The sequence below is a fragment of the Podarcis melisellensis genome (genome assembly GCF_964234715.1).
Source record: "Podarcis melisellensis genome assembly, chromosome: 2".
Taxonomy (NCBI): domain Eukaryota; kingdom Metazoa; phylum Chordata; class Lepidosauria; order Squamata; family Lacertidae; genus Podarcis; species Podarcis melisellensis.
Window position 1 is genome coordinate 3,915,730 of NC_138529.1, and position 18,763 is coordinate 3,934,492.

Below are 18,763 nucleotides of genomic sequence, written 5' to 3' on the forward strand. Positions count from 1 at the left end.
TGCTGGGTCCTCCTGTCATATTAGTATAACTCCAACAGGCCTTATATAGTCATTCTCATTCATTCTCATTCTCTCTCTCTCTCTCTCTCTCTCTGTCTCTGTCTCTGTCTCTGTCTCTCTCTCTCTCTCTCTCTCTCTCTCTCTCTCTCTCTCTCTCTCTCACACACACACACACACATACACACACACACACACACACACACACTTTATTTTTAATCTACTGCATTGTAGTCCTGACACCCCTCCATAGACAGTGAGGCAGCACACATTCTTCTCCCCCCCACAACCCCCTGCAGCAATCCTGTGAGACTAGGTTGTGTTGGTGCCAGGTTTGGGGGGGGCTCTTGGGTGCAACTCCCTCCCATAGCCTGTCTACCTCCTTGCTGAAAAGCATAAAGAGGAAGCCCATATCACCAGGATGGTGAAAGCCAAAGCAGACTGTGAGCAGCTCCAAAGTAATTTCTTCCAGCTAGGTGAATGGGAAATAAAATGGCAGAGGAGGATGTTGCGTGTCACTTACCACGATGTCACTTTACTCTTTAAAAGGCAACCCCAAATTTCCTTGTAACAGCAATGACACAGACCTTAGAACAAGGGGTCAACATTGAGCTATCAAGAGTGTGTTCTGCAATGGCAAAAGCAAAATCCATGCTTTGTAAGCGGGAATATTGGGGAAAGTATTGAAAATAAATCTGACGGGACTGCAATGCCTACTGTGCTAAAATATGATAATTATTATTGTATTGCTCTGTACTGCGAGGTTGGTGCATTCCCAAAAGGGCACAATACAGCTGGAAAAAATGCAAGAAAGGGGCCAATCAAAATGATAGTGCAGATGCTTATGAGGAAAAGCTATATTGTTTGAAGATTCTTTCTTTAGAAAATGGGACATATAGTGGAGGCTTGAGTTATGAATGGTAGCAGAATGGTTGGCAAACATATTCCCTTGCATAATACTAGAAGTTGCCCAATTAAACTGGCATAAATATAGGAGTGACGAAGGTGTTTTTCACAACACATAATGAACAGGGATATCATTGCCAGATGTGGTGATGTGATGGTTTTATAAATGGGACAAGACAAACAGAAGTGTACCTAGGGTCCCTTGTGCCCTTGGTAAAGAGCTGTATCAATACCCCCCCCAAAAAAATAAACTTACTGTATGTATGCCTTTGTGCTGTGGTGCAAGGATGGGAAGCTGCTTCTGCATTTGATCTCCCCATGATAGCAGTGGCATGTTGCCATATATGTCATACACTCCATAGTAATAGATGAATTTTGTGGTGCCCCCAGCAGAAGCCAGTTTATCCACCCACTAGGTACACCTCTGTACACTCTTACAGAGGACTAGTGGTCAACAGCACTGGCATCAATATAAATGTAATCTCCAAATCTTTGAAACGATTCCTCTGAAAACTTTGAGGGGAAGGGGCAGCTAACATGGAGGGCTGTTTGCCTTCATATCCTGGCGGTTGATTTTGAATCTGGCCATCAACTGCTAGAAATAGGATGCTGCTAATAATAATAATAATAAATTTATTTATACCCCATCCATCTGGTATAAATGGGCTAGACTAGGTTGACATGTTGTTTGATAACCAGGGCTCTTGTGCTCTAAACTAATGTCTGAAATAAGTTCAGAAGCAGCACTTCTGAGCAAATAAGCTATCTCAGCAGAGGGTCAGATTCTTAGGCTTCAGACCATGTGTCTCTCTTGTATGGTTTTGCCCTGATGCTTTGTAACATCTCATTCTTAAACACTGCTAGGAGTACAGTACGCAGCCAGTCCTATATTAATTCCATGGATCCTGAACGGCTTGTCCAATGCCCTTATGATAAGAACCACCAGATCAGAGCCTGCAGGTTACCTTACCACTTGGTGAAATGCAGAAAGGTAAGAGGAGGGGGAAAAGAAGGGCATTGGTAGGGTACCACAAATAACTTCTCTTCTTAAAATGGTCTTGCCCATCTTGGATTTGTAGGAAATGGTTGAAGTGTGTTAATTCCCCACAGAAGAATGAGCTACCCTGGCTCCTATGGGTGAAAGCAAGCAGAAATCTAATTACTACTTCGTGCATTGGCTCCCTTTTCAAAAGCAGAGAAGGTTAGCTCTGATCTGAGGTTAAGTGACATGTTGAACATCCAAACAGATGTAAACAAGTTCAAACAAAATTGCACAATGAAGCCATTTGAGCGAGTCTAGAGTCTCCTGTTTGGTACACATGTTCTTCTATTGGAAGGACTCTTAATTTTAACAATTTTGTTTTTGTGACCTTGCAGTGAGATATTGTGTGGTTTTTAATTCTGTTAACATGCCCCGTGATAGCATCTTCGTATCATACCTATATCAGTGTGACCACCAGAGTTGCACAGCACCAGCAGAGTAGTCTAGCAAAGCTTCAGAGTCTTCTCCCTTTCAAGCGGTCAGCCTTTCCAGAGTCAACAGTGAAGGAAACTCCTTGACCACAACACAGTTCAGCGTAAAGTGTTTTATTGCTTCAAGACACAAGACAATTCAAACACACTATATACATAAAGTTAAGAGATGCTCGTGCATCATAAACTATGCTATAGTAAGTTGGTCTTAGAAATTAAACTGAAGAGCTTCAAATATACAAAGAGGTCCACATTTGAGGAGAGATGCACCACTGCCTTTTGCTGCTGAATGCAGCCTTGGCTTTATAGCTGGCAATGCACAGACACACATTCTTTGGAGAAAGGGAGATGGAGGAGTCCTGCCAAAGCCCTGTGGCCTTGAACTGTTTCCAGAGGCCCACCACAGCTGGCATCCTAACTCTGAACAGAAATCAGACATGGGGGAAGACGCAAACCAAGCAGTTAGTGCAATTCTCACATATTTGCAAATTACACCAGCACTCCATTAATCCTCTTATAAGTAAAGTCAATACAGATTTAGATATTCTAGCCCTCTAGAGAAAAGCAGTCCTAAAAATAAAAAAGGAACTATTCTTCACAAAGTCCACAATGGTTTTTCTGGGGTGGGGGCTTACCAACTGGCACATCTGTTCATAGTGAAAGGACTGTATTCTGTATTCCACTGTATTCTGCTCTGGTCAGATCTCACCTGGAGTACTGTGTCCTGTTCTGGGCACCACAGTTCAAGAAGGACACTGACAAACTGGAACGTGTCCAGAGGAGGGCAACCAAAATGGTCAAAGGCCTGGAAACGATGCCTTATGAGGAACGGCTAAGGGAGCTGGGCATGTTTAGCCTGGAGAAGAGGAGGTTAAGGGGTAGTATGATAGCCATGTTCAAATATATTAAAGGATGTCACATAGAGGAGGGAGAAAGGTTGTTTTCTGCTGCTCCAGAGAAGCGGACAGGGAGCAATGGTTCCAAACTACAAGAAAGAAGATTCCACCTAAACATTAGGAAGAACTTCCTGACAGTAAGAGCTGTTTGACAGTGGAATTTGCTGCCAAGGAGTGTGGTGGAGTCTCCTTCTTTGGAGGTCTTTAAGCAGAGGCTTGACAACCATATGTCAGGAGTGCTGTGATGGTGTTTCCTGCTTGGCAGGGGGTTGGACACGATGGCCCTTGTGGTCTCTTCCAACTCTATGATTCTATGACTTGTCCAAGTGGGATGTAGAGTAAAGAATCATTAACTTAACTGTTGTTGTTGTTTTTCAAATATACACCCTTTGTTTAATCCAGGAGTGGGGAACCTGTGACCCTCTAGATGTTGCTGTACTCCAACTCCCGCCATTCCTGCTCAGTGACCAGTGGCTGGGGTTGATGGGAGTTGAAGTCCTGCCACATCTGGACAGCCACAGGTTCTTTACCCCTCTGTCCCCTCTCTGTGAATAGGACTGACCAGGTAGCGAGGTCTTCTAGGAAAGCCATGGTGGATCCAGTGAAGAATGCTGGGTTCAATCATTCTACTACTCTTCTCTAGAGAGGAATAGAATCTATGATCATCCCATATGAAGCCAACATGGATTAGGTGGGCATGTTATCATAGTAGAGAACATCCCCTTTCATTCTTGAGTGCTGGGTGGGTTTGATGGAGGCCTAGCTCTGCACTGTTAACGTCTTTTTTCCAGAACAACCAGAAGATCGCCAGAGAGCTCGCAACATGCCCCTACAACGCCCGTCACAGAGTTCCAAAGCAGGAGTTAAAATTGCACATTGCAACTTGTGAGAACAAAGTTTCTCCAGAGGTCTTGGAGGGTAAGAGAATTGCTTCTGTCTGCTCCAAAACCCAGTAGAGCATGCTGTGTGTATAATATAGATGCTGCTGGTGTAAGAAAACTTAATAACTTGCTGTCTGTAGCAAAGCTCTGGGCACTCTAGGCTGGAGATACATGCTCTGATTGCACTGCATACTGAGCATTCAACTGGTTGTAAAAGCTGGGCTGAAGGAAGTAATGAATGGATTATACTGAGCAGGGTGGGTGTAACAAGCAGCTTTCAGGTGGGGGGAGTGACTTGGCTGAGTGCCAGTCCATTTTCCTGAAGTGTGTGATGTAATGGAAGATGGGATTAAAATTAAAAACTAACTTGATTGAAGTACTTACTGGTCAAACAAGTAAAGGGAGAAGTGCTGTAAGGTAAGGATCTAGGCATTATGTCACAAACTATAAAACAGGAGGCTGCAAACTATAAGTAAAGGCAGGCCTGTAGAACTACATTACAAAATTGAAAAAGAATGAATATTGAAGGATGTCTGTGTTTCAGTTCATGTAGCATTTTTGAAAGTGCAAATTGGGTAGATTTGCCTTGAAATTCAAACTGAATTGAATTTATCACCGTTCCCTAGCCGGAAGGAGGAGCCTTTATGAATGTGGGGAACAGGTAATGCTCCCGCTTAAAATTCTAGTATACAATGTATACCTTCCACTAAAAATGCTTGGTTATACTTGATAGCCTAAAATAAAACTTCATATATGAAAACTGGGATATTTTGGTGGTGATAGCTATACACACAAACCACTGGTATAGCCATAACTCACTGTAGCCCTGTTCATGCATTCAAAAGAGCCGGTGAGGGTTTAACTTGGGGAGGGGCACCAGGCGTCTTTACCCTAGCCTTGGGCCCTCTGTTATGGGTGCCCAGTGTGCAAGACCTCATGACATCACGTGCAGCGTGATGTCATGACGTTACATGCACACGCCCCGGCCTGGGAACCTGACTTCCAGTGGCACTGGAAGTCAGGTTACGAAGCCTCTGAGATGCTGCTTGAGGCCTTGCATGACCTTGTAAGTTGCGTCAGCGGCCCTGAAGTATGGGTGCTAAGCACCCACAACAAAAATTTTGTGGGTGCTCAGGCACCCAGAGCCCCCTATAGTTGGCAACCCTGACCCCAGGTATGCTCACTCTACCCCTGGCCTCCCCATGTTTAAGCAGGAGTGTCTGAAAAGATGCGCCTGATGTGAACACACAAACACAATATCAAAGCATGGAGCAGCCATCTCTGAAACTAGAACTAACTTCCAAAACCAAGATGCCTTAACTTTTTTCTTTTCTTAATACTTTGACAGTCACTTCAAGCAGAGGTGATCCAAAGAACAGAATCAAAGAGGTGACAGCCTGGCAGTGCCCCCCTCCAGAAGAAGACTGGGAGGCTGGTGAGTTGTTGTTGTTTTTCTTCCACTTGTGCAAAAACACACTTTCCGGGTTTCACCACACCCTGGCTTAATTTCAGTGAGTTTGGCTTACTAAAAGAAAGCTGCATTTAGAATATCCCCTCCCCTCCCCAACCTTCTAACATGCTTAACCTGGAGTCACCAGCTTGGCACTTTTGTAAGGAACTGGGCCTCTTTGGCAGAATTATCATGCATGAAGAAGCCCTGCTGAATCGGACAAAGTGTCTAGCATCCTATTTCAAACAGCGGCCTGCTAGATGCTGCCGGAAATGATGACAATGGCACCTCATCCAGTGTCTGTCCCATATGTTCTGCCTCAGAACATGAACGTTTACCAGAGGAAGAAATTGCAAAGTTCATTGACCTGGTCAGATTGTTCTGAATTATTCTAGTGACCTGCTGCTGAGGAGGCAGAATGCATAACTTCTTGTAACTTTTATTAAAGCATCGGAGCAGTTTATTACATAAGGGCAATACCATAACAGGACGGCCCCTGGTCCATGGGCTTGCAATCAAAATGACACAAGTTATAAGGAAATACATGTGGACTCCAGAGGAAAACAAATAATATAATCTCAGGCTTAAATTTTTACCGTATAGCATAAAGGTAAAGGGACCCCTGACCGTTAGGTCCAGTCACGGACGACTCTGGGGTTGCGGCGCTCATCTCACTTTACTGGCCGAGGGAGCCGGCGTAAAGCTTCCGGGTCATGTGGCCAGCATGACTAAACCGCTTCTGGTGAACTAGAGCAGCGCACGGAAACACATTGTAATTATTAAATGACGAACTGGAATCAAAATGGTTATTAGAAAGAGGGCCTCAACAGGGCTGGTCTCCCCAAAGAGCTTAATAGGAGTAGCCCTGTTTCCAGTGTCTGCTCTGGTACAGCCTAAGAACTGAACTCTAATTTTGTTTTCTTCTGTCCTCCCCATTACCTTGTTAATCGCAGTATAGTACCTGCAAAAAATGTAGCTGATTTATAAATAGAATAATGCTGTAGTGAGGGCAAATGAGGGTGTTACAACCATTTGCAGTCCCAGAGCAAATCTGTAACTTTTCTTCAAGGAAACAATTCATACAGGTATTCCAAAGAACATCAGGAAAACCCCACTGCTCTGAAGTGTCACTTGATCCAATTTAGACTCTCCTGAAAGCCCATCCAATCTGGAGTCTGAGTACTCCTGTAATATGCAAGTGACTATGGCAAGGGAGATGAAGTGCCCCGTTATCAGAACTCTGCCTAATGATTTTGTTACTCTCTCCTAAGATGCTGCTGAATATCCTGCTCCTCCTTTCGTTTTTGGCACCAGGTAAGACTACATAGGTTCCTTTGTAGCCTCATGAAAATCTAATTGTATTCAGAGCCTGGCTAGCAAGCACCATGGATACAAATGCCAATGGAGCAAAAATGCCAACAAAGAGGGTATCCCCCTCTAACCTCTGGAGGCACTTCTTAAGACGCATTCACTTCCAAGAGTAAATAATCACCAATCACTTTTGCTATTAATAAAATAGGAATCTACTCAAGTAACTTTGCTGTTGTGCCTATTTCCCTACTTGGCAGCATAGGGAAAGTCAATGTAGTAACCATCGTATGTTCTTAAACAGGCTTCCTCATCCTTGGCCCTCCAGATGTTTTGAGACTACAATTCCTATCATCCCTGACCACTGGTCCTGCTAGCTAGGGATCATGGGAGTTGTAGGCCAAGAACATCTGGAGAGTTGAGGTTGAGGAAGCCTGTTAGACTTCAACTCCCTTTGGTCCCAGCTAACATAACCAAAGGTCAGGGGTGATGTGAGTTCTAGTACTACAACAATTTGGAGGACACCACATTGGCTACATCTGCTTTAACACATAGGTGGGCTGGTGTTACTTTTTACACACTGTCAGGCTGTAGTACAAACCTAAAAAACATTTATTGGAAATTTATCAGTTCAGCTCTCAAATATATTTCATCAGTGGCTTTGCTCTCTGACAGAACTGGCTTTTGTGACTATATTTAACACTTATCTTGCCTCTCCATACACTGAAGAGGACTTGTTATTTTAAGATGAAGAGGACTCGTTCTTATAAAATAAATGACTAAGGACACTATACACATAAGCCATGGAAAGGTTTAAATGGTTAGCTGGGGAACTTTGACAGCGTTAGTTACTGAACACAGACTCGTAAACAGATGTGCAACTTTAGACACATAAACATAGAATTTCACCTACAGAGAACAGCAACAATCAGTATGTTTTTACCCCTTTCCAGCTCCGCAACTAGAGGTGCTTCCATAGTAATCCCTGTCTATGGAACTGCTGCCTTTTGTTTACTTTTTTGAACAGAGGATACACTTCACCAATTGTACAGCGGTACATCTAGATGCGAACGGGATCCATTCCAGAGCCCCGTTTGCATCTAGAAGCAAACTTAACCCGCGTTTGCACATGTCACATTTCGGTGCTTCTGCACATGCACGTGACATCATTTTGAGCGTCTGCACATGCACAAGCAGCGAAACCTGGAGGTAATGAGCTCTGTTACTTCCGGGTTGCCAAGGAGCGCAACTCGAACGCGCTCATCCCGAAGCACATTCAACCCAAGGCATGACAGTAGTTGCATTCCAGTGTTCTTTTGTTGTCCCCTGCATGGTTCCTCCATCTCTCAAACCTGATTTGTGGTCACTTTTTGTGGTAGTTGGATTAGCTAGTGTTGCAATGTGGACGGGTAAAGTTCTATTAAGGCTTTCCCAGTCCACAGTGCCTTTATCGGAAAGCTGCTGCTTTGTAAGTTCTGGCCGTTTCATTGCTTCCTCCTCCCACAGCCTGGAGGATTACAGGTAGAATGTTTTCCAGTACCCCAAATGTCAATTCCTGTTTATGCAGGAGGAGTGTAAGACTTTTTTATTCAAGAGAAATAAATAATGCCCCAACTCTTACCCTGCTCACCCCAATTCTAACCCCCTGCTTGCAGGAGGTGTCAGAATCTAGGAATTGTGTGCCACTAACCCTGGGGGTGATTGCAGAAATAGAACTTTGGATCTATTTTGAGAGACTTGGATTTATGAGAATGCTGAGACTCCTAACCTCTCCCCCTCCCAATGAGCTGGCAAATTTACAGCACCTGCTTATCTAGTTCACACCATTGTCCAAGGTCAGTCTAAAACTCCAGCAGTTAAAGTAACATTGTTCAGCTGTGCCTTCATAAGACTCTCCACTAGGGCTGGGTGATATCTGGTTTTCAACATCACAATATATCACCAGCTAAATATCCCAATATCTCACAATATATATTTGCGGCGACAGAGGGCCTTGCTGTGCCTCCCCGCGGCGGCAGAGGGTCCTGCCGTACCTCCTCACAGCAGCCGAGGGTCTTGCCGAGGCTCCCTGCAGTGGTGGAGGGCCTTAAAATGGAAGGAAGTAGTAGATTTAATAAATATTAAATAAACTTCCATATAATAAAATTAATATTTTCAACTAATCTAAAAGCCCCACTGAGTTCAACTAAACTTACTTCTACTTTCCTGGGAGGAAGCCTCATTGAATTCAGTAGGGCTTGCTTGTGAGTAGAAACACATTTGCTTGCACTGCTTACTGAAAAACATCCTCTCCCATAGCACCCAACCTCCCATTTCAACATAAAGCAGCCTGCTAAATCTTCTCCCCCCGCCCAGAAGGGCCCCATCCCACCAATCTCTCCCTTTTTATCAAAGGGAGGGAGGGCAAGCAAGCAAAAGGATAGTTTCATTTAAATAATAAAAAAGCCTTCCCTTTTAATATGGAGGAAAGAGAGCCAGTGTGGTGTTGTGGTTAAGAGCGGTAGACTCCTAATCTGGGTAACCGGGTTCGCGTCTCCGCTCCTCCACCTGCAGCTGCTGGGTGACCTTGGGCCAGTCCCACTTCTCTGACGTCTCTCAGCCCCACTCACCTCACAGAGGGAGGAAGGAAAAGCAGAATGTTAGCCGCTTTGAGACTCCTTCGGGTAGTGATAAAGCAGGATATAAAATCCAAACTCTTCTTCATTTAAGGGGAACCAACAACATAAACAGCACCAGAAAACTCTTCCCCCTCTTTTTTCCACTGGTGGGGGTGAGTGTGAGGAAAGAAAGAAGTGCTTTCCTTTTCTTTTCTTTTCTTGGTTTAGTTCTGTGGGAGGTCCCTCCTGGATTGTCAGCAGGCTCTGCATAATTAGCTGAGCCCTAAATGGAAAGATACCCTGAAAACGAAAGTGTTCACTGCTTTGTGTGAGGGTTTATCCTCAAACAGAACTTTTGTTCCCTGCATATTGCCTTGTTGAAACGCTTATCACAATGTTATGTCAATGCCAGTATAGCGATTTATCACACAGCCCTACTCTCCACCCCCTCTTACCATCACCCAACCAGAATTTTTTTTCTAGGGGGACGCATACCCCTAAACATTTTAATAATCTTTGTACTTTTGTTCATTTACTGTATTTATTTTTCCCGATTTGAACTATAAAATGGTGATTTTCTTGAGTCAAAATGAGAGTACTCATAAACATCTTTTTTTAGAAGAAAAAAGCACTGGTTACAGCTAAGGAGTGGCTGGCCTGAGACAACGGTGCTGCCAGGCCTCAGAAGGATAAAAAACCCATTTGCCTCAATCCATCAAGCCCCCTTGCTAACTCCTACCTGGCTTCCTGCTTTCGTTTGCTTGTCTGATATTTGGAGTTGGACTCCTTAGCTGTTTCTTGGGGGGGGGGGATGGTAAAGTATTAAGATTAGGTAAGGCAGATTTATTCTTTTATGATGCCTGCATTATGGGGTGGGTATTTGGCGGGATTTGCCTTGATCTGAATGTAGTGCCTGAGACACTTGGAATACCATGTCATATGGGGATTAACAGAGGATCCTGGTGGTGAAGAATGAATTCTTGGCTCCAACCCTGGAATCTCCTGATAATTGGGGTTTATTGATTGGTCTTCCCCCAAGCCACCCTAAACCCGGGTGGTCATGGCAGCTATGGGGCGGGGGGGGGAGGAAGTGGTGGTGGAAGAGAACTGATCTGGGAAACCGGGGGGGGGGGGGCTTGTTGCAGCAGGAGGTGGAGACACCCTGGCTTCTTCACCAGCCTGACTCATCTCTGCCTCTTGGCCTCGCTCCTCTCCTGCTTCTGGACTTCTCTCTGCCACAGACTCTCCCTGCTCACTAAAGCCTGCTACCTCTTCAGCCTCCGACACCACCACCTCCCAGTCTTCTCCACCTGACCACTCATTGTCCCACCACCAAAACCCTGGGCTCTGACCCTTCCTCCCTTAGGGGGTTTCCCAGCTGGTGCCTCACACCATTCCTCTGAGTCCAACCAGTCCATGACAGATCAGGATGGAGTTTACTGTCCCTCCATGACCATCAAATAGGAAAATCTGATTACCAGGGAGGAACCAATTAGCATTCCCAACAGAGCTGTGTCAACCTTTTTTCTTGCTGCCACTGCAGAAATAGTTGCAGGGGCAGCGGCTGATCTGGTATCCAGACCAAGTGTTAGCCACCCTTGCCTTGAGCTAAGTACACCTGTTTGGTCAGCTAAATAAAGAAAAGTCCTCTTTGAAAGCTGCAGGATTTGTTTATAATGGGCTTGTCCTTTCATTTTCTTTTTCTTTAATATAGCTACTCTGGTGAGAGGAGCTAGAAATTTACATCTTCCTTTTTCCTTTTTTGAACGGTAAGTATTTTTTTAAGTACAGTAGAAAACAAGTAAAACTTTGAGGAACTCATCTTTTGGCGTGTTAAACCTGTTCAGTTTGGCGAGAGAGAACAGTTGATTAGCCCTTGCTGTGCCCGGATGAGAAATCCTTGTATTAATATCTTGCTCTTATGGGACCCTTCTCCCTTCCAACTTCATCATCAAACTTGGCACAACTGATGCCGCATGGATTCGAGAATGGATTCGGGTCCTTGTGAGATCCTCTTATCCCATATGTGCCTCATCAACTGCTTTGATCTGCAGTTTTTTGTTTAGATAAGCCTACCCAGCTGGGTGGAATGTTTGCAAGGTGCTTTGATCTGTTTTTAGCTTATCACTGATTTTAATTATTATTTGAATGTTTAAAATAGCTGTTAACTGCTTTTAATGATGTGACTTTATTCTTGTTGTGAACCATTTTGAGGTGCTTACAATTACATTTTATGAAATAATTTTTTTTGCCTTCTCTCCAGAGGCTCTCCTGTATTTTATCAGCTCTGGAAATCTACTGCAAAGGTTTGGGGACCATCCTAATCTACTCTGTCAGGGTACCAATGGCGAAAAAATACTCAAAATGTCACTGCAAGATCACCACAGGGATTCTCCAGAAGGAGCAGCAGAATACATACCTTTTTAAAACGCAGAAATGCTTTTAAAAATACTTTTCCAATAAAATTTCTATAAATCCAGTTGCCTACAGTTTCCCCCTTATTCTCTTCCTCCAAGTGGCTAAGCATGCAAGCATGGTTCTTTTATCCTCTCAATGGCTCCATGGTATTTGGAGTGAATGGCCCAAGGCCATCTAGTGAGCTTCATATATGCATGAGATTTGAACTTTTCTCACTGGTCCTAAGTTCAACACTCTAACCCAGGGGTCAGCAAACTTTTTCAGCAGGGGGCCGGTCCACTGTCCCTCAGACCGTGGGGGGGGGGCGGACTAAATGGGGGGGGGGATGAACGAATTCCTATGCCCCACAAACAACCCAGAGATGCATTTTAAATAAAAGCACACCTTCTATTCATGTAAAAACACGCTGATTCCCAGACCGCCCACGGGCCGAATTTACAAGGTGATTGGGCTGGATCAGGCCCCCAGGGCCTTAGTTTGCCTGCCCATACTCTAACCAATATACCACATTATTCTGGGACCCCTGACCATTAGGTCCAGTCGTGACCAACTCTGGGGTTGCCACGCTCATCTTGCTTTACTGGCCAAGGGAGCCGGCGTACAGCTGGTCATGTGGCCAGCATGACTAAGCCGCTTCCGGCGAACCAGAGCACCACACGGAAACACTGGTTACCTTCCCGCCGGAGTGGTACCTATTTATCTACTTGCACTTTGATGTGCTTTCGAACTGCTAGGTTGGCAGGAGCAGGGACCGAGCAACGGGAGCTCACCCCGTCGTGGGGATTCGAACCGTGACCTTCTGATCACTCACTTTCCAATAGAGGTCTATGTATTTCACAAAGTGGAATGAATTCTCAAAGTGGTAATCCCCAACAGCAGGAAGCAGTATGAGAATGACCTAAAACAGGCATGTCCAACAAGTAGGGTGTGATCTACGATCCAATATAAAAACTGGCAGTGATCTATCACCCAGGGATGGGTGTAGGGTGGGCGGGTGCACACCACCAGCTGCTCCCAATGGGTGCAGGGATGGGTACAGGGTGGGCAGGTGGGTGCTGGCTGCTTCCCCCGAAGGGGCAGGGATGGGTGGGCAGGGTGATGCCGATCCTGCCTCTCTCCTCAAACCAGCTGGGCTGCAGAGCTCTCTTCGTGCTTTGGAGCTGCTGTCTTTCTGCTTATTGAGGAGCGTGCTGTGCTCGGGGTGCCTTGGGCCCGCCATCGACCAAGATCAACTCCCTGATCGACTGATCAATCAGGATCCACGGGTTGGACATGTCTTACCTAAAAGATTTGCAAGAATTGCTTGAGGCAGGCTAGAGAACTCCTGCCTCTTTCATTAAGTGCCATCAAGAGTAAGCCAAGACACATTTTAGAGATCTGTGATAGTTTGCAGTGACCTAAGGTAAAGGTACCCCTGCCAGTCATGTCCGACTCTGAGGTTGCGTGCCCATCTCGCTTAAGAGGCCGGGAGCCAGCGCTGTCCGGAGACACTTCCGGGTCACGTGGCCAGCGTGACGAAGCTGCTCTGGCAAGCCAGCACCAGTGCAGCACACGGAAACGCCGTTTACCTTCCCGCTAAAAAGCGGTACCTATTTATCTACTTGCACTTAGGGGTGCTTTCGAACTGCTAGGTGGGCAAGAGCTGGGACCGAAAGACGGGAGCTCACCCCGCCGCGGGGATTCGAACTGCCGACCATGTGATCGGCAAGTCCTAGGCACTGAGGTTTTACCCACAGCGCCACCCGCGTCCCTTAGTGACCCACAGTAACCTAGTACCTTTAAGTACTTGGTATCTAGAAAGAGTCAGACTGTCATGACAAGCTGGGTATGGACCAAAGGAAAGACATACATGGGGCAAGCAGCCCTGGAATATTCAATGGATCAGATTCAGCTAAGTAGTTGCACTAGCTGGAACCAGCACCGAACCTGCTAGCTTAATGAGACTTGCTTTCCAAATCACTTCTGGGGGTGCGGATAAGGGGAAAGGGGGGGATCATTTTGTCAGGCAAGCAAAAATGCTTGTGCTAATGGAAAATTTGTGTTAGTGCAACACTGAATTCCTCCCAATATGTTTCTGTTAATCCAGCCATGATGGGTGATTGCAGAGGAAAAGCTTGGGTCTGTATAACTAACCTTTTTCATAACACAGAAACACTGAGGTGCTAACCACAAGAGGATAAGGAAGACATCTGTCTGGATAATTTAGCTGATGATGAAGGTGTAATGAAGTTGGGAGGTGGTATCTGATTGAGACAAGTGGAACTTGTAAGGGCACCAATTTGTGCTGTCCCTTAGAAAAACAGAGGAAACAAGTGTATGAAATTTCTTCACCCTGAAAACCTAAATAGCACACACAATGCTCATCCCCAATCTCCATCCCAAGATAATGTAAGAGAAAGGACCACTGGATCCTGGTAGTGATGAAGTGCTTTGCAACTGAAGCTGTGTCCACACTGAGACAATGTGTGCATGGGTCACTGTTTCAGTGTGCATGCTTGTGCACCTTCACACACGAGTGCCTTCAACTGTGCGCCACCAAAATATGTTTCCCAATATCCCACCGCAGTGCATTATGGGATCCATTTGTTCTTCACCCCTCAATGAATGGTGTTATAGAAATAGGGGGGATCCACCTAAACACTAAGACCGAAAAAATACTAGGATTTTGTTGATTGTTATATGGATTAAGGTACAAAACTGTGTCAGACAGGGAATTCAGGATATTCCTGGGCTGCTGTATGCAAACCAGCCTGGCTGGTTAGGGGAAGAGCAGACCTGTTAGCATTACAAAAAGGTGTTGATGGGCCATAGAAGGATTCTTTGGCCTGGGGAGTCAGATGTCACAAAGGTTGCTGGGGTAACTATGTTTGAGGGACAGGAAAAGGGAGATTTGCAACAAGGGTTTCTGGACAGAAGAAGGAGGAAGTAAGTAAGTAAGGGGGAGATCCATTTTGGAGGAAAGTTCCCTGCGCTTCTGTGAGCCATGCTGTAAGATCTGGACTCCATCCATGATCCATGCAGACTGTAAATAGGTGACTAAACCCTATTTCTTAAAGCACGCCAGTCTCAGACATGTCTTCTGTTCTCCAAAGGACACAAACTCTGTGTGTGTACCTGTGGCCTCATGAAATCTGGCCACTGCTTGGGGGAGAAAGGGGCAGGCTTTTGTAAGAGTACTTTCCTGCTCAACATACGTTCCAGAAACCCAAAGTCCATTATGTGCATAGGCATTTCTTTACCTGTTCATATACCAGATTTGCACAGTAAAAAACCTTTAAAGCTATGTATACCTCCAAACCAGGGACACAGGTGGCGCTGTGGGTTAAAGCCTCAGCGCCTAGGACTTGCTGATCGAAAGGTCGGCGGTTCGAATCCCTGCTGCGGGGTGCGCTCCCGCTGCTCGGTCCCAGCGCCTGCCAACCTAGCAGTTCGAAAGCACCTCCGGGTGCAAGTAGATAAATAGGGACCGCTTTCTAGCGGGAAGGTAAACAGCGTTTCCGTGTGCAGCTCTGGCTCGCCAGAGCAGCGATGTCACGCTGGCCACGTGACCCGGAAGTGTCTTCGGACAGCGCTGGCCCCTGGCCTCTTGAGTGAGATGGGCGCACAACCCCAGAGTCTGTCAAGACTGGCCCGTACGGGCAGGGGTACCTTTACCTTTTACCTTTATACCTCCAAACCAGGAAACCTGAGGTCCATTGTGGGCGTGTATTTGGGCCTTAAGGCAGTTAAAAACCTGCTGCTTCCATTCCTGCCTGCTGCACTTGCAAGGGCAAATTTTAATTTTCAATACAACTGTTTTGTGAAAAAGAAGTTCTGCACAAAACAGCTGCTTTACGAATAAAAATAGTAAGAATGTACCCTCAGCAACAGCAGGTGAGAAAAGGGCAGGCTGCAGCCTTTCTTTTGGGCTGATGCAAACAAAACAGAAGTAGGGGATATGACACTCAGAAGGCACCCAGTAAAATGTCACCACATGGGGGGGGGGGAGTCACCCACACAATTTGCTTCAGTGCATCCACAGTCATGCAACATGCAATTTTATATTGGGTTTTCTTCCCTTACATGATTATTTGTGGATCAGAAAAACCTGAATTTAATGAGGGAAGTGCAGACTGTCAATCGGATGAGGGTGTCATATGGGTGCTGCAAAAAGACTAGCAGCTTCAAATCCACATTAAACTGTATTGAGGACGAGTGCTTAGAATTATTTAGCTTTTAACTCATTCGAAGTATTCGTGTTGAAATGAAGATGTTTAGGAGAGATTGTATGGACTGTATTCAGTAGGACTTCAGACTTCAGATATGTTCACATTACTGTACCACCTACTCTGCGCCCAGTGCTAGTTTTGGAAGCTGCATTCAAACAACTTTAGCCGTTATCAATATTGATCCTATAGTTTGACCAATACTGCCATTTCTCAAACCAGCCTCAATTTAACATTAAACTGCATTCACTTCACAAATGTTTGAGACAGTTGCAGCACATGCCCAGGTGAACTCACATGTGCAGGTAACAATAGAAGTTGGGGTGGTTGCAGGGGGAAGGATCAAAAAGGTCATTTGTGTTAGATGAAGACATTCCCCACCATGCAAAGACAGCATGAAATGCACTATGTGACTTTGATGCATCTAAGCCGCTAACATGAACATACTCTTTTTTAGACTCAAAAGCACAACAAAAATCCCAGCAGCTTGTTCCATGTTGCCTTTTTAGCTGCAAGTCCCAAGTACTTCCCATCCAAAATTGTGTTAGGTCTTGCATCCAGTTCTTGGCTATCTGAGAATTTAGAAACTGGGTGAGAATCTGCCAAACCTCTAGACAACACTCCCACCATGTGGCCAGAGGAAACTGTTTGTCATTGATTAATCAAATGTGAGTGGTCAATCTAATTCAACAACTCTCTAAACTAAAAGACTTTTGTTTAAATGTAATTCTTCTTACAAAGTCCTCCTGTCTATGAGGCATTTGCATTTTTAAATTGCACCACCAGCAGGCTCTCTGCAAGAGAGAGTGAGCATTCTTAAAACCAGTGAAGTGGAAAAGAGGAAAATTACTGAACGCAGACAGCAACCCCCCTGTAATTTTACTTTGACATACGCCTGTCAAGGTTCTTTCCCCATTTCAGATTTTATTGAATTGCAACACAAGCCTGAGAGAAAGTGCACCACAGCAAGAGAGCAATTCACTCTCCACGGCCGATCTTTTCATTTGCTCAGGGGATTTATCTGTAACCTTGAGAAGGTCAAAACAACAGCTCAAGAACAGCAAAAGCATTTTCACTTTTTGTAGGGCTGCTGAACTATCTCATTTTCTTACCTACCCTCCTTTGCCCAATGACCAAATCTCATGGCTGTACTTCTGCTCAGATTAAACATCTCTCACATGCTCCTTCATTGGTAACAGCACCTTAAGAAACCTGAAACATAGAAAGGAACTCAACACCACCCTAAGGCAATTTCTCTCTCCGGACAACCATTTCAGCTTACCAGATGGAAACATCCTTCCCTTGCCTGCTGCTCTGGGGACTCTCCTGACCCCCTCAGAGCCACTTTCGGGAGGCGTGGAGGGAAGCCTCAATGTGCCAGCAAAAGCCCTTGCACAGGGCTTCTACTAACAGGACACTCATTAGTTGAATTCCGCTCATAATGTTTATAGGGGTGGCTATTGTACCGCTTGTATTGTATTGGGAGAAAAGCAATGACAAACCTAGACAGCATCTTAAAAAGTAGAGACATCACCTTGCCAACAAAGGTCCGCATACTAAAAGTTCTGGTTTTCCCAGTAGTGGTGTGTGGAAGTGAGAGCTGGACCATAAAGAAGGCTGATCGCCGAAGAATTGATGCTTTTGAATTATGGTGCTGGAGGAGACTCTTGAAAGTCCCACGGACTGCAAGAAGATCAAACCTATCAACTCTGAAGGAAATCAGCCCTGAGAGCTCACAGGAAGGACAGATCCTGAAGCTGAGGCTCCAAGACTGGCCACCTCATGAGAAGAGAAGACTCCCTGGAAAAGACCCTGATGTTGGGAAAGATGGAGGGCACAAGGAGAAGGGGACGACAGAGGATGAGATGGTGGGACAGTGTTCTCGAAGCTACCAGCATGAGTTTGACCAAACTGCGGAAGGCAGTGGAAGACAGAAGTGCCTGGCGTGCTCTGGTCCATGGGGTCACGAAGAGTCAGACATGACTAAACAACAAATTGTACCGCTTGTGTGGTTGTAAACAACCAGCAAGGGTAGCCAGATGTAAGAGAGGAGGCTCTTACACCTTTGCTATAGTTGTGTCAAAGGGGATTTCAGTAGGTGCTACTTCTGTCATACAAATTATAAAAGGTGAAAGAGTCTTCCTCTTTTGCAGCTGGGTAGTCTATTGCCTTTTCAGCAAAATTATTTCCCCAATCATTTTTGCCTAAAGAAGGCAAGCTTCAACTTCCAGCAAAGCCACTGTATAATAGTGCCACTGTATTCTGCTCTGGTCAGACCTCACCTGGAGTACTGTGTCCAGTTCTGGGCACCACAGTTCAAGAAGGACACTGACAAACTGGAACGTGTCCAGAGGAGGGCAACCAAAATGGTCAAAGGCCTGGAAACGATGCCTTATGAGGAACGGCTAAGGGAGCTGGGCATGTTTAGCCTGGAGAAGAGGAGGTTAAGGGGTGATATGATAGCCATGTTCAAATATATAAAAGGATGTCACATAGAGGAGGGAGAAGCACGGGGCGCCCTCCAGAGGACGCCTTGCGCAACAGCCTGCTTCCCCCGCCCCCAGCTCCCAGCGACGCAAGCAAGCTCCGGGAGCAATGGCGAGGTTGCAAAACCTCACCATCGCTCCCGGAC

At 45.5% G+C, this 18,763-nt stretch overlaps 1 protein-coding gene and 1 long non-coding RNA gene across 6 annotated transcripts in view; one reads left to right on the forward strand and one right to left on the reverse strand.

Moving 5' to 3' along the window:
- LOC309362567 (gametocyte-specific factor 1-like) overlaps nucleotides 1–11,987 on the forward strand; it is a 32,959-nt gene extending 20,972 nt beyond the window's left edge. For 3 of the 5 annotated variants that reach the window (XM_081898198.1, XM_081898199.1, XM_081898201.1), the window contains 6 exons: nucleotides 1,768–1,894; nucleotides 4,064–4,190; nucleotides 5,502–5,588; nucleotides 6,875–6,917; nucleotides 11,223–11,277; nucleotides 11,772–11,987. In XM_081898198.1, coding sequence (XP_081754324.1) covers nucleotides 1,768–1,894; nucleotides 4,064–4,190; nucleotides 5,502–5,588; nucleotides 6,875–6,917; nucleotides 11,223–11,244 — 406 coding nt within the window. In that variant the 3' untranslated portion in view covers nucleotides 11,245–11,277; nucleotides 11,772–11,987. Of the gene's footprint in view, nucleotides 1–1,767; nucleotides 1,895–4,063; nucleotides 4,191–5,501; nucleotides 5,589–6,874; nucleotides 7,135–11,222; nucleotides 11,278–11,771 lie in introns of those variants that run through there. The other 2 variants (XM_081898202.1, XM_081898200.1) reach the window with 2 other exon arrangements.
- A 744-nt stretch (nucleotides 11,988–12,731) lies between these two features.
- LOC309362599 lies at nucleotides 12,732–17,373 on the reverse strand. Its single transcript, XR_014165026.1, has 4 exons — nucleotides 17,244–17,373; nucleotides 15,785–15,834; nucleotides 13,696–14,216; nucleotides 12,732–13,323 (listed from the first exon to the last, which is right to left on the reverse strand). It is a non-coding gene; the product is annotated as an uncharacterized lncRNA (long non-coding RNA).
- Between the last annotated feature and the right edge of the window lie 1,390 nt (nucleotides 17,374–18,763).